The following is a 14,859-nucleotide window of genomic DNA, read 5'->3' as shown; positions in this document are numbered from 1 at the left end:
GGGGTGGGCAAGATCCTGGGAGGAGGGCAGCTGACCCAAAATGACCTAGGAGTATTCCAGACCATATCATGTCAGCTCAAATATAAGGCCTAAGAAAAGGAGGAGGAAGGGGGGACACTTAATATTTGCAGTATTTGCCTTCCAGAGAAAACACTACGTGTGCTGAAGCCTTGCTTCCCAGAAGTGTTCAGACATCACTTGTTGATGGGAAGTACAGAATAAAATTATTATTTTCTCTTCGTCTGTATGTCCACAAACTTTTACTTCTGTTTTAATAAAACTGCCTTAATCTCAACCTATGAGTCACTTTCCATCTTCTTTTCTCTCCTGTGCACCTGGGGAAGGGGGAGTGATAGAACAGCTTGGCAGGAACCTGGTGTCCAGCCACGGTCAATTCCACCAAATGATATTATTCAGAAAGTCTTTCTTTGTTGTGAATAACCCAGTCTTGCAATGAAACCACTTAGAACAGAGGTGTGGGCACTGAGATGCACAGAGCCAGGAACGCAAGTAAGACTTTACTAATGTATATTGATAGAGTATATCTACAGACACTGTAGAAGAATAAAACAGTGTTATGGAGAATTTCCTAGAACTTAAATAAGTCAATTTCACACAGCTTTAAAGAGCATTAGTTTATTATCTATTCTCCATGTGTTACCTCAGAAACAGTCTAATTATATACAAAAATTTGGAATGTTGAATAAATGCTGATCAATAGAAACATTACATAGCTGTTGACAAGGGAATAGTTCTAAACAAAACCAAAATAATCATAAATGTTTGATTCTGTGTGTTGCTTATTGCTATGTTTGTGTTCATAGAATGCTTTCAAGTATATACACACTTTTTTAACTCCAGTCGAAAAAAGAAACTAAAAAATATTTACATAATAAATACGTGGGAGAGAGACTTCATTTTTTCATTACATCAGTTGAACTGATTCTTTAACGAACTATTAGGAATAGAAAGAATTAACTGAGTTTGCATGAACTTGTTGCCTTGCTGAGTAACTTAGGCTGCTGATGGATTTTATTCTATCCAAAATTTAGTTTATGATGCATTCAAAATGAAAAGTTTTGATACTGTCTCTCCTCCTGCTGAATCCTGGCTGGACTAGTTCAGGAGACATTTTTGTCCCACTTTCTGTAAAATCACTTAGTTTGACATGTTTACCTTCACACATTGACATTGACAAAAACACATTTCAATCCAGTGAAAACTCAAACATTTACTGAGTAAAATCAGCAAAATTCATGTTTTATTAGACGGTTATTTGCTAACTGATGGAAGACAAGCTTTGGCCAAGTATTTTCACAGGAAGTACTAAACCTCTTGATATAAATCTCTACTTACATAGTTCTACCACAGTGAAACAGCTTTTGGTAGAATTTTCCTGTGATACATAAACCTGAAAATTAAGTGACACAACAACATTTAAAACTTCTGTTACCATTAAAGCAAAATACAATACTGTATAATTTCTCAGTGGTATATTTAAATGTACTGCAAAATGTATACAAAGTCAGTCCAAGATCAGTAAAGAATCAGTTCTGCTTTTTGGACTTTTCCCTTCTCAAAGATACAGGTTTTGTAGAAGACCAAAGTAATTTAGGACTTGTCCGTATGTATCCCCATTAAAAGGCAGTGTGTGATAAAATAACATGATTAAAAATAATGAACATGTGATGCAAACATTTTGCATTTTCAATAAAAAAATAGAAACTAAACAACAACTAAACACATCTTAGAAGCAGAACACTGAAACATGCCATTATATAGCTATGTTTCTCATTCTTTTCTTTGAAGATTACCAGCACACAGAAAATAAGTGAATTTTATCAAAATACAGCACATTTCTACTAATATATCCAAAAATCATTTTCTATGTAAATATTACTGAAAATCAAATAAAAAGAATTAAAATATACAAAGAGTTGTTAAAGGGTTTCAATTAAAATTATTAGAACTATACACAGTACAATAAGCAATAGTTAACATCTTTGAAAGAAGTGCAATAATATTGAACTTATTAAAAAAGTACTGCCTGTTTATTACCACTAGCTATGTATACTTTCTCTCTTCCAGCTCATTGTTCCAAAAGTAAAGGAAGCTGGTGTTTTTGCTAGCTTTATTAAAAGCATTTACTTTTTGGGTTGAAAAAAGCGATTATACCTGTCTCAAACTAACAACTTTTATGTAATTAAAAAGGAACTGCAATAACTTAATATTGCTCTAATGATGGCTAATCATTAGCCCTGGTTAAAAACAGTTATCGGTCTTCTATGGCACTTTTCCCTGGTCCATAACAACCGTATGAATTATCACTGCAGGTTATGCAGTCTCTATTCAATTACAAAGGAGAAAGATAATGTTTCTAGTAAACAAAATTAATAGAAGCATAATTGAAGATTTTATACAGTAATAAGGAACAAAGGCAGCCTGTGGTAAATCACTATTACATTAATGTAGTTAGAAACCCTTTAATGACTCTGAAGTGTCTAGTTCACATTTAATGTTACCTGTAGGAACAGCCCTTTAAGAAACCTCATTACCAGCTGGTGGGTTTTAAGTACACCCTCCCTTTGCTTTCCATTTCACCACAGCAATTCACCACCACTGCTCAAAGTTTCACAAACTTGCTTTGGTTGCCTAGCTCCATGCGTATGGTTTCCTTTTCGATTAACAAAGCAATGCAAAGGCCAAACAAAATCAAGATGTCTTTCATAATCCTTCCTGCACCATTTGCTTTTGTGTTTGTTTAAATATATATTACAAGCAACAACCTTAAAAACTGGCCATTTCAGTTTCATTTTTAAAATCTGTACGCTTAAAATGGAGTCCTGTTTATAAAGATAAAAGTATCACCATTTCCACAAAATTCAGGATTTCTATGGCAGAGAAAAATCTCTGGGCACATTTCCACAGTACTGTTGAAAAAATTATGTATGCAAGAAAACCCAACTAAACATAAATCACATGTGGCAAATGAGTATTTTATGACTACATTAAGAACAAATCCTGTATAATATCACAAATTTGTAGTTATAGTCTTCCTAAAAAAAACACCATAAGCTCTTATTGCATTTTCTATTGGTAGATGTACACTCCAGAACTAAACACTTTTTCTTCTTTCCTGATTCCAGATTTAGATAGCAGATAATTATTCCACCTGACCTTTATTCTGTCCAATCAGCACCACCTTCCATCTACCCATTCATCTATACAATGTGCACATAGCAAAGCCTACACTTCATATCCCCATTCATATCTACAGAAGTGGTTCAGCGTAACACATTAATATCTGGTGAATAAAAATAAACAGCTACAGGACAGACAGCCCTGCCATCTGTTCATTGGCTACAACTGAGGCTTCGCAAGGCCTTGCACAAAGTTTACTAATGTGTATGAATTATCCAAAAATAAACCTACCATCTGTACAAAAAAACAACACAGGTTTGTTCTTGGAGGAGTGATCCTTAGATTGCTATAATGCTTAAAAACAAGTTTATTCACCGTACGCATTTCTAAAATTATTTCTTTTACGTTCTATACAGTGGTTTTTCCCTCTTTAACCACGAGCTCAGTATTCCTGTACAAATTTTGATCATAATTAGAGTTCTTTTAATGTATAAAAATAGGCAAAATATTGTTTCTCATAAGTCCTTCAATGAATCCTGTTGGCTTATCCCCACAATCAAACGTACTTATGAAGAAACTTCTCGTACAATGATGAGTTCCACTGCATTCTGAAAAGTCTTTAGCAAAGATACAGCTTGTCCATGATCAATATTGATGAAGCTGTAGCCATTAGCCTAAAAAGAAATATTTAAAACTCAAAATGACAGTCTCATATGCCATGTTAGTGAAACAAAACTCATACTTTGTGTTAGTTTATTTAAGCTTTAAGGTTTAAAATAACCAAATTCTATAGAAATGCAGAGAATAAAACATTGCAAATTTGCAGATTAGTTGAATATGTACCTGTATGCTACAAAAAACCTGAACTACTGTGTCAGCCTTGGAAGAATTTTGCAAATTACCAAAGGAAAACAAAGCTTTGAACCATTAACATCACAGATCTAATTTATCAGTCTTACCACAGCCACACCAAAAAACCCCTAAACCTAGTACAAATGACACATCCCATTTTAAATATCAGAATATTAGAAATGGCATTTATGATAAATTAAAACTATTGAAGCCCATAACAAAAAACATCAATAGCACTGGGAGCCATTTTAGGGTGTGAGACCCTTGGAGGTCATCGCCAACTTGAATGTGCCTATGACCCTCTAAACAACATTGTTATTGTTGGACAAGTTTGTCTTGGCAAACACAGGCAGGCCTAAGTGGCCTTAAAAAAAGATGGAAAACACAGCTATGGCTCAACTTCTCAGAGTACTACTACAAGTTCATGTTCAGATTGGGCAGCAAAATCTGACAGAAGGACACATTTATCCAGTTTAAATTGTTATTGCTTCCAGCTGTGCATCCCACCTTTTTCCCTGCGCTGCTTATGTGGTGACAGAGTGAACTTGCAATGTCCTATGTGCCTTAAGCTGTGCCACTTTGAAAGCTGCAGTTCCTTATCCCATCACTGAACACTTGCTGTTGTTACCAGCTGAATCCTTGGTTATAAAACCAGTGGTTTACAAATCTTTAGGATTGCAGAGGAAGATTTAGATAGACTGTTCAGAAAGCAAAAGCGGCAACAACTGTTCCAAATCCTCATCTGTACAGAATGTCCTAGCCCTAGTCTTAAGTCTTACCTGCCAATTATGTAGTCACTAGTCATATAGAATATTTTTATTAGAAATGGATTAGACATGCATTGTAATATGCATGCCCATTGGATCAGAATCAGGGGGAAGGCTGACATCCTAATGGGAGTCTGTTATAGACCACCCAACCAGGATGATGAAAGCGATGAATTATTCTACAAGCAGCTGGCAGATATCTCAAAATCGCCAGCCCTTGTTCTTGTGGGTGACTTCAACCTGCTGGATATCTGCTGGGAGCTCAATATGGCAGAGAAGAGGCAGTCTAAGAGATTCCCGGAGCGTATAGAGGATAATTTCCTGCTCCAGCTGATAAATGAACCTACCAGAGGTGGGGCCCCACTAGACCTGTTGTTTACAAACAGAGAGGGGTTGGTGGGAGATGTAGTGGTTGGAGGCCGCCTGGGGCACAGTGACCATGAAATAATAGAGTTTGCAATACTCAGGGATACAAGGAAGGCCAGCAATAAAACCTCCACACTGGACTTCCAGAGGGCAGATTTTGGCCTGTTCAGAAGACTGGTCCAGAGCATACCCTGGGAAAAAACCCTTGAAAACAAGGGGGTGCAGGAGGGATGGACGTGCTTCAAGAAGGAAGACTTGAGTGCACAGGAACAGGCTGTGCCAGTGTACCAAAAGGCAAGCCAGCGAGGTAGATGACCAGCTTTGTTGAACAGGGAGATTCTGAAGGAAATCAGGGATAAAAAGAGAGCTTACAGACTATGGAAAATAGGGCTGGCTACCCAGGATGAGTTTAGGAGTGTAAGTAGGTCGTGCAGAAAGAAAATTAGAGAGACAAAAGCACAATTTTAAGTCAATTTGGCTACTTCTGTTAAGGATAACAAAAAGCGCTTCTATAAATACATTAATAACAAAAGGAGAGGCAAGGAAAACCTCCATTCCTTGTTGGACTTGGGGGGGAAGCATAGTTAACAGGGATGAGGAGAAGGCTGAGGTACTTAACACCTACTTTGCTTCAGTATTCACCAGTAGGACAGGTGGCCCTTGGGACAACTGTCCTCTGGAGCTGGTAGACAGGGACAGGAAACAGCCTCCCTGTATTCCAGGAGGAAACAGTCAGTGACTTACTGAGCCACATGGATCCACACAAGTCCATGGGACCAGATGGGATCCATCCTAGGGTGATGAGGGAGCTGGCAGAAGAGCTTGCCAAGCTGCTCTCCATGATTTACCAACAGTCCCGGCTCTCTAGGGAGGTCCCAGACGATTGGAAGTTGGCAAATGTCATGCCGATCTATAAAAAGGGCTGCAAGGAGGACCCGGGAAACTCCAGGCCTGTCAGCCTGACCTCAGTGCCTGGCAAGGTTATGGAGCAGATCATCCTGAGTGCAATCACACAGCACCTATAGGATGGACAAGGGATCAGACCCAGCCGGCACGGGTTTAGGAGGGGCAGGTCCTGTTTGACCAACCCGATCTCCTTTTATGATCAGGTGACCCGCCTGGTGGATGAGGGGAAGGCTGTGGATGTGTCTGTCTGGACTTCAGCAAAGCCTTTTACACTGTCTCCCATAATATACTCCTGGAAAAGCTGCAGCCCATGGCTTGGACAGGTGCACTCTGTGCTGGGTTAGGAACTGGCTGGAGGGCCGGGCCCAGAGAGTGCTGGTGAACGGGGCTGCATCCAACTGGCAGCCGGTCACTAGTGGTGATCCTCAGGGATCAGTGCTGGGCCCAGTCCTGTTTAACATCTTTATCGATGATTTAGATGAGGGGATTGAGTCCATCATTAGCAAATTTGCAGACGACACCAAGTTGGGAGGGAGTGTCGACCTGCTGAAAGGCAGGAGGGCTCTGCAGAGGGATCTGGATAGGCTGGAGAGTTGGGCTGATTCCAATGGGATGAAGTTCAACAAGGCCAAGTGCCGGATCCTGCACTTTGGCCACAACAACCCCCTGCAGTGCTACAGGCTGGGCACAGAGTGGCTGGAGAGCAGCCAGGTGGAAAGGGATCTGGGAGTTTGGATTGACAGGAAGCTGAACATGAGCCAGCAGTGTGCCCAGGTGGCCAAGAAGGCCAATGGCATCCTGGCCTGCATCAAGAACAGTGTGGCCAGCAGGAGCAGGGAAGTGATCCTTCCCCTGTACTCAGAGCTGGTGAGGCCACACCTTGAGTATTGTGTTCAGCTCTGGGCCCCTCAGTTCAAGAAAGACATTGAGGTGCTGGAGCACGTCCAGAGAAGAGTAACCAGGCTGGTGAAGGGACTTGAGCACAAGTCCTGTGAGGAGAGGCTGAGGGAGCTGGGGTTGTTTAGTCTGGAGAAGAGGAGGCTCAGGGGTGACCTCATCACTCTCTACAACTCCCTGAGAGGAGGTTGTAGCCAGGTGGGGGTCGGTCTCTTCTCCCAGGCAATCAGCAATAGGACAAGAGGGCATGGGCTTAAGCTCTGTCAGGGGAGGTTTAGGTTGGATATTAGAAAGAAGTTCTTTACAGAGAGAGTGATCAGGCATTGGAATGGCCTGCCCAGAGAGGTGGTGGATTCACCATCCCTGGAGGCTTTTAAGACGAGGCTGGATGTGGCACTGAGTGCCATGATCTAGTAATCACAGTGGGGTTGGAGCAAGGGTTGGACTTTGATGATCTCAGAGGTCTCTTCCAACCCAGTTAATTCTATGATTCTATGATTCCATGTTTTACAGAGAACATTGCCAAATCAAGCATAGCAAAGGCATTTTGGAAGAAATTATACTCAGCAAAGAACCCCACAAATTGTCTGAGTGGTAACAAGACAGAGTGGAGCTGTCATTATATCATCGCAGGTATAAAGAACATGCTGTTACACAAAAAAATACTCTTAGTTATGAGAAAGGAAGCAGCCTCTAATTGTCTAAGCATGAAAATGCAACTTCATCTTTAGTTCTTCTTTAAACTATGAATTCCTCATTAAACAAAAATCTGAAGAATTAGACTAAGTTCTCAATTTGGCTTTGCTTTAGAAAACTGTTCACAGGATGTTGTAGTTTCATCAAGATACTAGTGGTGTTTGGTTTGGGGTTTTTTGTTCGCTCTGTTTTTAGAAAACTGAAATGCATCAGGGTTGACTCCACCAACATTCTCAAATCACTAATGTGGTGAATAATTATTTTGAACAAGCTTTGCAACTTTAAGGGTCGCTACAACAATGTTTAAATGTCCCCTTAGCCCATTTCCTTAAGAAACTGTTCATTTCTCTGATCCCTCCCTGAATAGCTTAATGAGTTCACTAGACAAATTCAAACAAATCTAATACAGGAGAGGTCTGAAAGGTAGAGACACAGACTAAAGAACAACACAGCTTGCAGCCCAGAAGCCATGACTCCTGAATGGCCAACCTGCTTTGCTGGCAGCAGACGGGCAGCCAGGAGATCCCTGCTGGGACCAGCCAGCTGAGAGGCAGCTCCAGCATGTCCAGACTGCCAGCTGGGGAGAGGCAGCAAGGTCTGGCAGGAACTGCAGGATGGAGAGGGATTAACAGCAAGGTGCAGCTCTGGAGAGGGGCTGTGAGGGACAACTGCTGGTGTTCAGACAACACATTATTCAGAACACTGCATGTGAATGACCACAAAATGAATAACTGAATGACAGTAAAGCTTAATGAAGTGCTCATGTTCCACCTCAAATGACGTTTTGTCTTTTTTTTGTTGTTGTTTTGTTTTTAGAAGTATAAAAAATGATAAACTAAAAATTAAACATTCTGCTCTTAGCTGCAAATTAAGAATAAACTGGTGTATTACATAGGCTAGTTAATTAGGTGATTACAGTACCTGAATTATTTTATCCCCAGGCTGCAGGAACTTAGATGCCGGTCCATCTGGCTGCACTCTCGTTACAAATATTCCCTTGAAAAACAGAGGTGGAAAACATTTTGACAATTTATTTATGAATAGCAGGACAGTGTCAAACAGATGTAATTCAAAACATTTTTTCAATTTTTCACCCTAAACAGGAGAGAATGCAATTTTATTCTACAGGTCTTTTGATATTCTACTGTCTTTTGATACTGCCTTCCTTTTCTGATTTTAAATCCAGAAGAATTATCTTTAAAGGAGTTCTGACTTGCCTTGGCTTAATTTGGCAGATGTATATGTCAAAATGTATACGGTAGATGTATATTTCAAAATTAATTATCAACCACCAGAAATACAGCTGTAGGCTGTGGTCTCTTAATAGGATTCATAATTGTACCCTCCATAATTCCCTATCACAAATTTGTTGAGTGATTACTAGAACTGTGCAAGAACCACTCTGCTAGAATAATCCTCTGTGCTGTCATGTGACCACTGTAGTAACCTTACAACCTTGAATTTCCATATCATTTGTCCTCAGTTTTCTCCCTTCCAATCCAGGAGGTTAGTGGTTTGAGAAATACATATACTTTCTTTTCTCCCTTTGCTAAACATAAGAAACACTATAAATCAGAATGCTCTTAAAAAGCATTAGTATAAAATACTTACATCATCTTCTGGTCTGAATGGATTCCCTCTACCACCAACTCCTCCTGATATACTAAATCCAAGTTCTGGATCCTTGTCAATTCTCACTCGAATCTAAGTAGTTATAACTACAGTCAGATAAACTGGTTTAAAATACGCATTTGAAGCTACTATCATGAAATTATTACGAAGGAATTCAGGTGAACAAAAGCTTTACCAAGGAAAAAACCAAACCAAACCAACAAATAAACAAAAAAAGAACCCACCACTTCAAGAGAGTATTATATCTCGTTATTTTACTGCAGAATGAGATTACAATACAACAGCATCATGTGCCTAAGTTTTACTCCAATATCGCTATTATAATAATCATAATTCACTTGGGCTTTAAATTCAAATATATTTTGATATTATGTAAATTATTTTAATGCCCCTAGCAAATATATATGCTCCTATGAAAGAACCTATTCCTCCTATTTTTTTGCTACCTTAGCTGAATTTTAAAAATCAAATATCATTCCTACTTTCACTCTAAGTTCTAAGTAACCAACACTGTCTTCTTTCTCTTGCTAAAAGAGTTGACTAGAAAACTTAGTTTACACAGTAAGTGGACATTCTCATTCTAGCAAAGAATTTAAATGTAGTTCTCAGTGTTTTCTCAGAAAACCCACACAATACAGAAAGAAGGTTGCCACAATAAAAGAGCTGTTAAATGGTATAAGAATTTATTATATGTACTACCTCTGTCTATTATAAATAAAACTGATAATTATCAGACACTCATAAGATTGCTCACACTTTTTTTTTTAGGGACTTCTATTTGTGAATGTACAGTCCTACATTTACAGGATTTTGAACCATTCCAGATGCAAAGTGCTCCAAGTTGTACAGCTTTGTATTTTTTTCAGTTACTAGCTAAATAATGAATTAGGGAACAATAAATATAGTTGAGAAATAAATTTCTAGCTCAGTAAAATGATGTAAGTTTAAGTTTCTGGTATATTCTGTTAAAAATCTACCACATTTCTCTCAAAATGGGAAGGAACATGTGATTTGAGTAGAATTGCACTAAGATAACATTGTCTTCTGCTGGAGATAAATCCCTGTGTGATTTCTGTCACCATTTACAGAGAAAGTGTAATAAATGAAAACAATGTAACTATTCACTGCCATTTACTGACAGATGTCATATCATATTAGATTTTATTCTTACCTCTTGCTTTGCCAACTCATGGCTTTGTCTGGGAGAACACTGGGACTGGGTAAAGGGAGGTTGATGGGCAACTTTCAACATCAGATAATCAATTAATTGCTCTCTAGATGGATGTCTCATTACTGATGATTGAGGAGGGAGATGATGGACTTGGCTGTAGTTTGCCTGAAGTCTCTGAGGCTGGCACATTTGTCCATTTGTCAAAGGCATCTGAATAAAATATGAATACTCAGTGTCATACATTTTGTAAGCAGCAATCCTCAATTCCTCTTTTATTATTTCAATACTTCTCACACTTGACTGTTCTTAGTTTTTAGTAAAATTCTTCTGGATAACATACAATTATACTCCATCTTCTTCAAAGTTATCAGCTCTGACATACTGAGAACAAATATGAAAAACAAAAACTTTCTTTGAGTGCTAATCTACCAGAACAGACTAGACAGCCTTTGCTTTTAGCACTTGTTTCACTGAGTTTTCCCAAACATTATTTTCTAGCAGTGCAACTAACAATATTGACACTTGGTTGGTATCATTATAGTTTACAATTTCCTTGCATAAAATTCAGAGATTTTGTAATGATTTCCAGTAGATCATACAAAAATAAAAATCCTTCCTAGCTACCAGACAGAAACTATGTGCTCTCCAAGCATCCTAAGGTGACCACTTCACAAGAAAACCTTCTGAGCAAGTTTGTATCCAAGCTCAGGATTTTACTATCAAAATTGCAGTATTTCCAACAGATCTTATTCCTGTGTTAACATATGTCACTGATTTGATAACGCATCACCAAGCAGCAGTAAGGTACACAACTGTCAAGACATACAGTGCATTCAAACTATGTCACTAGGAATGATGTTGGAAGTGACAATGAAGTCTCAGAGTTACTGCTCAGCTCTGCAGCTCCTTACCCATATGCCTCAAGCTCTTAGTCTAATTAGTCACTCATTTGTCTGTATGAGTGCAAATATTAAAAAGTTTAATCAGATTCAGATTGCTTTTCTGAAATCATCTGCCATATTCCAATTTCCACTTGCAAGTACTTGTTTGGCTGCAGATTTCTTCTTTCAAAGCACCTACTGAAGAAAACTAAGAACTGTCTCCCTTGATATAGTTAACTAAGTTTTTTCTTCAAAAAAAGGATGCTATTTCATTTATACCAGCTTTGAACCTTAGGTATTACATTTTAAAGAAGCCCTAGTTCCAACTGCTATCCCAACATAAATTTCTGCTATTAATAAAAAATACATCCATACAAAGAATAGCAAATAATATCCTATCCATGGGGACATGCACATAATTACCTGAACAGCTATTTTCTTCATGCTGTCTGAAGGACCATCTTTGAGACTAAGCGTAGCAGATGAGTAATTCTGCTGTCCTGAAACAAATACTTCATCCTGGCATTGGTCTCCTGGAGTAGATGCCTGGGGATGCTTTAAGCAGAATGGAGCAGTAAAGACAGCTGTCTTCATATGATTCAAATTAAAAAATTCTGATAAAATATATTAAGGGCTTTATCATTCTTCATCTTCTTTGATTAACTAGTACATTGTTTATGTAGAAAATCTCACTAGCCAAGCCTCCATAAACCCATAAAAAACATTGATGAACATTTACAAAAACTCTCAACTGCAGAGATGTCTTTAATCACCAGTAAGCTGATGAAAAAAGTCAACAAATTCTAGGGACTAACTTATTCAAGGATTAAACTTCTTCTGACTTTATCCTTTTCACTATGGATACCATAACATCACTCATGATGCTAAGAGTTAAAAACTAATTTCCTCCCATTTTCTTGGGATTTCTTACTATTAATTTTCTTGAATGCCCGCAGTATCTTAATGTACAGTTCATATAATCAGAATTTCATTTGAGGGAGGAAAAAGCATTGTAAGATTTTGTTCAAACCTTTATCAACCTAGATTAAATTCAGGATGGTAATCTCTTGTTCACAAAGGTACAAGAAAACCAGACAATTTTACATGTGTTCAGCCATCTACAAAAGCCAGTTAAAAAACTCAACTTCATGACATTAAATTGAAAAGCCTTGCAGTAAGTTTAAGGCATATAAAGTGAAGGCAAAGTATTTAATGCCTAAAAAAAAATTCCAGCATATAAATTATATCTTTTTTTTTCAGCATTGGGCATATGTGAAAGGATAACTCTATGAACTTAAGGACCCCCTCAATGTTTATTCTTTCCCCCTCTACATATTGCAATAACCTCCTATAGGTACTCACTCGAACAATGTGCACACCAGAACCTCTTCCGTCTGCAACACTCAAGGCAACACTACCCTGGCTGCCATGCAGATCCCTAGAGCTGCCATAGTGAAAGCTGCTAACTGCAGCATAATTGGAATTAAAGGACCGAGACAGCATGCTCTGAATAAAGAGGGGACAGATTTAACACAGAGATTAGTGCAGCATGCATAAACCACAAAGACATGTTATACATGTAATACAAACATATTCCATTGTCATGCAAGATAAAACCCATGCAAGAACAGTACACCTGTGATGTATAAAACACAACTCAGTGACCCTATTTACCTTTATTTACTGTAAATCAGCACGCAATCAGCAATTAACATGCAGAATTACATGTAAATAAAGTAATTCAAATATTCATGTGTCTGAAAAAAACAACAAAGGTGCTTATCAAAATTTTCAGGTTTTCCATAAATTTCAACATATGCAATATGTTGTAGGAAGGGAAGTTGGCAGTCAAGAAAAACACCTATAGAAAACTGTCTAATTACCAGTCATTATATTGTCTCATCTCCCCACATACACTACTGGTAAGTACAAATAAAAATTTACATAGAGATCTGACTGGATTTTCTTGCTATAGCCACCCTGTCAACATCAGCAATTCCAGTAATACTTCATTCAAGAATGTGAACAAGCCTCATTTAAAGGAGAAGAGGCTTGAAGGAAACTGAGACCACCCCTGTGCTTCTGTGGGCAGTCAAACAGGTAACATGACCTCAAGGACAGAAGTGATAGTGGTTTGGTTTTGAGCTTCATTATCCTGCAAACTGACCCTTGCAATATTGTCAAGGCAAGCTAAAAAAGCAGGAGACATTACCATCTTGCCACTGTGGACTTTTGTAACTGTAAGAACAAAACAGACTATGCAAGGGAAGAAATAAAAATTCCTCCATATTCCACCTGATAAATGAAACAAACCTATCTTGAAAATGTGACAAACCCATGAAAAAATATGATCCTAGGAAAAGATACACCACAAAGCATCAAACCTCAACAAATTCGAAGTTGTCTAATTTTTCCAAGTTAAAGAAAGAAATATTCAGAATAGGTATAATTTGACTAAGATACAGCAAACATTTATTACATGAATAAATATATTTTGGCATTTGCCTATGTATAGTAATGTGATTTTGAAAATAGTCACTAGTCCTCAGGCAGACACCTGCTCTTTCATACGAGCTTCATCTTGTGAAAAAACTGGTTTAATAATCAAAGTCATATGCCTCTACATACTCACATTCCCCAGATGCTCTGGTACCAGAGTCTTTGGAAACTCCCTTGGAAAACAGTATTTACTGACAATACTTGTTTTTTATTGGCCAAGGCTCTTGAATAATTTCAATGGCATAGTCAGCATTCTTTTGGGAACATTTTGGGAATTGAAGTGCCGTAATATATTTACTTAGGTAAATTTAGACAATAAATAGTGGAATTTATTTAGGAGAATTTCTATTAGATAATATTGTTATAATTTTAAGACTCACTGGAATCTGTCATGACAATCCATGAAATTTTGCTGCTGAAGAGAAACTAATAAAATTGAAGTATCTGCAGGAACAAGACTCTACATTCTACTTATCTTGGAATAGCCTTAACTGGTAACTTACCTGCTAAGCTTAAGTATTAGTCCTTTTAATTATCTGTTTACTTACTCATTTAACAATACTTATCACCAACTGCAGGCTAAAGGTGGGCATAAATTACCCTTTGAGATGATATTAAATGTTTAGAAATCTCTTCAGTTTTCATTCCAAATGACCATCTAAGACTTGTCAGAAAAAGTTTGCATAAGGTATTCTCGAAATGCCTAAAATTACTGGTCTAAGCCTTTTGGAGTAAAAGCCCACAAGCAGGGGAAAAAAAACATCTGACAGAATTTTAGCAAGATACCAGTTAATCTCAAAGAAAAGGTTAAACATTAGAAAACTGTTCCTCAGTCACAAGAGGAAAAAAGGCATGAATTTAGGTCTCTTCCATAAATAACAGCACTTCAGTCTACTGAAGAGTGGAAAATTACATGTAATTTAAATTCTACTGTCATAAAACATTTGCAGGGTCTGAACTTTCAGTGTTTACATACGAAATGCACAAGAATTTTAATCCTTTTAAAGTGTGATGGCTTGACTTCTGAATTCCACAAAATGTCACTCTAACA

The 14,859-nt window shown here is 37.9% G+C and overlaps 1 protein-coding gene across 6 annotated transcripts in view; it reads right to left on the bottom strand.

Moving 5' to 3' along the window:
- Window positions 1–620: 620 nt before the first annotated feature.
- Window positions 621–14,859, bottom strand: part of ERBIN (erbb2 interacting protein) — a 113,177-nt gene continuing 98,938 nt past the window's right edge. For 5 of the 6 annotated variants that reach the window (XM_050330041.1, XM_050330046.1, XM_050330042.1 and 2 more), the window contains 6 exons: window positions 12,672–12,815; window positions 11,733–11,864; window positions 10,429–10,638; window positions 9,237–9,329; window positions 8,547–8,621; window positions 621–3,815 (listed from right to left, as the gene is read on the bottom strand). In XM_050330041.1, the coding sequence (XP_050185998.1) occupies window positions 3,708–3,815; window positions 8,547–8,621; window positions 9,237–9,329; window positions 10,429–10,638; window positions 11,733–11,864; window positions 12,672–12,815 (762 nt within the window). In that variant the 3' untranslated portion in view covers window positions 621–3,707. The remainder of the gene's footprint in view (window positions 3,816–8,546; window positions 8,622–9,236; window positions 9,330–10,428; window positions 10,639–11,732; window positions 11,865–12,671; window positions 12,816–14,859) is intronic. The other variant, XM_050330045.1, reaches the window with a different exon arrangement.

The sequence above is a fragment of the Myiozetetes cayanensis genome, unplaced genomic scaffold (assembly GCF_022539395.1).
Source record: "Myiozetetes cayanensis isolate MyiCay16 unplaced genomic scaffold, myiCay2020 scf4, whole genome shotgun sequence".
NCBI lineage: Eukaryota > Metazoa > Chordata > Aves > Passeriformes > Tyrannidae > Myiozetetes > Myiozetetes cayanensis.
This window is presented reverse-complemented; position numbering and strand designations above follow the sequence as displayed.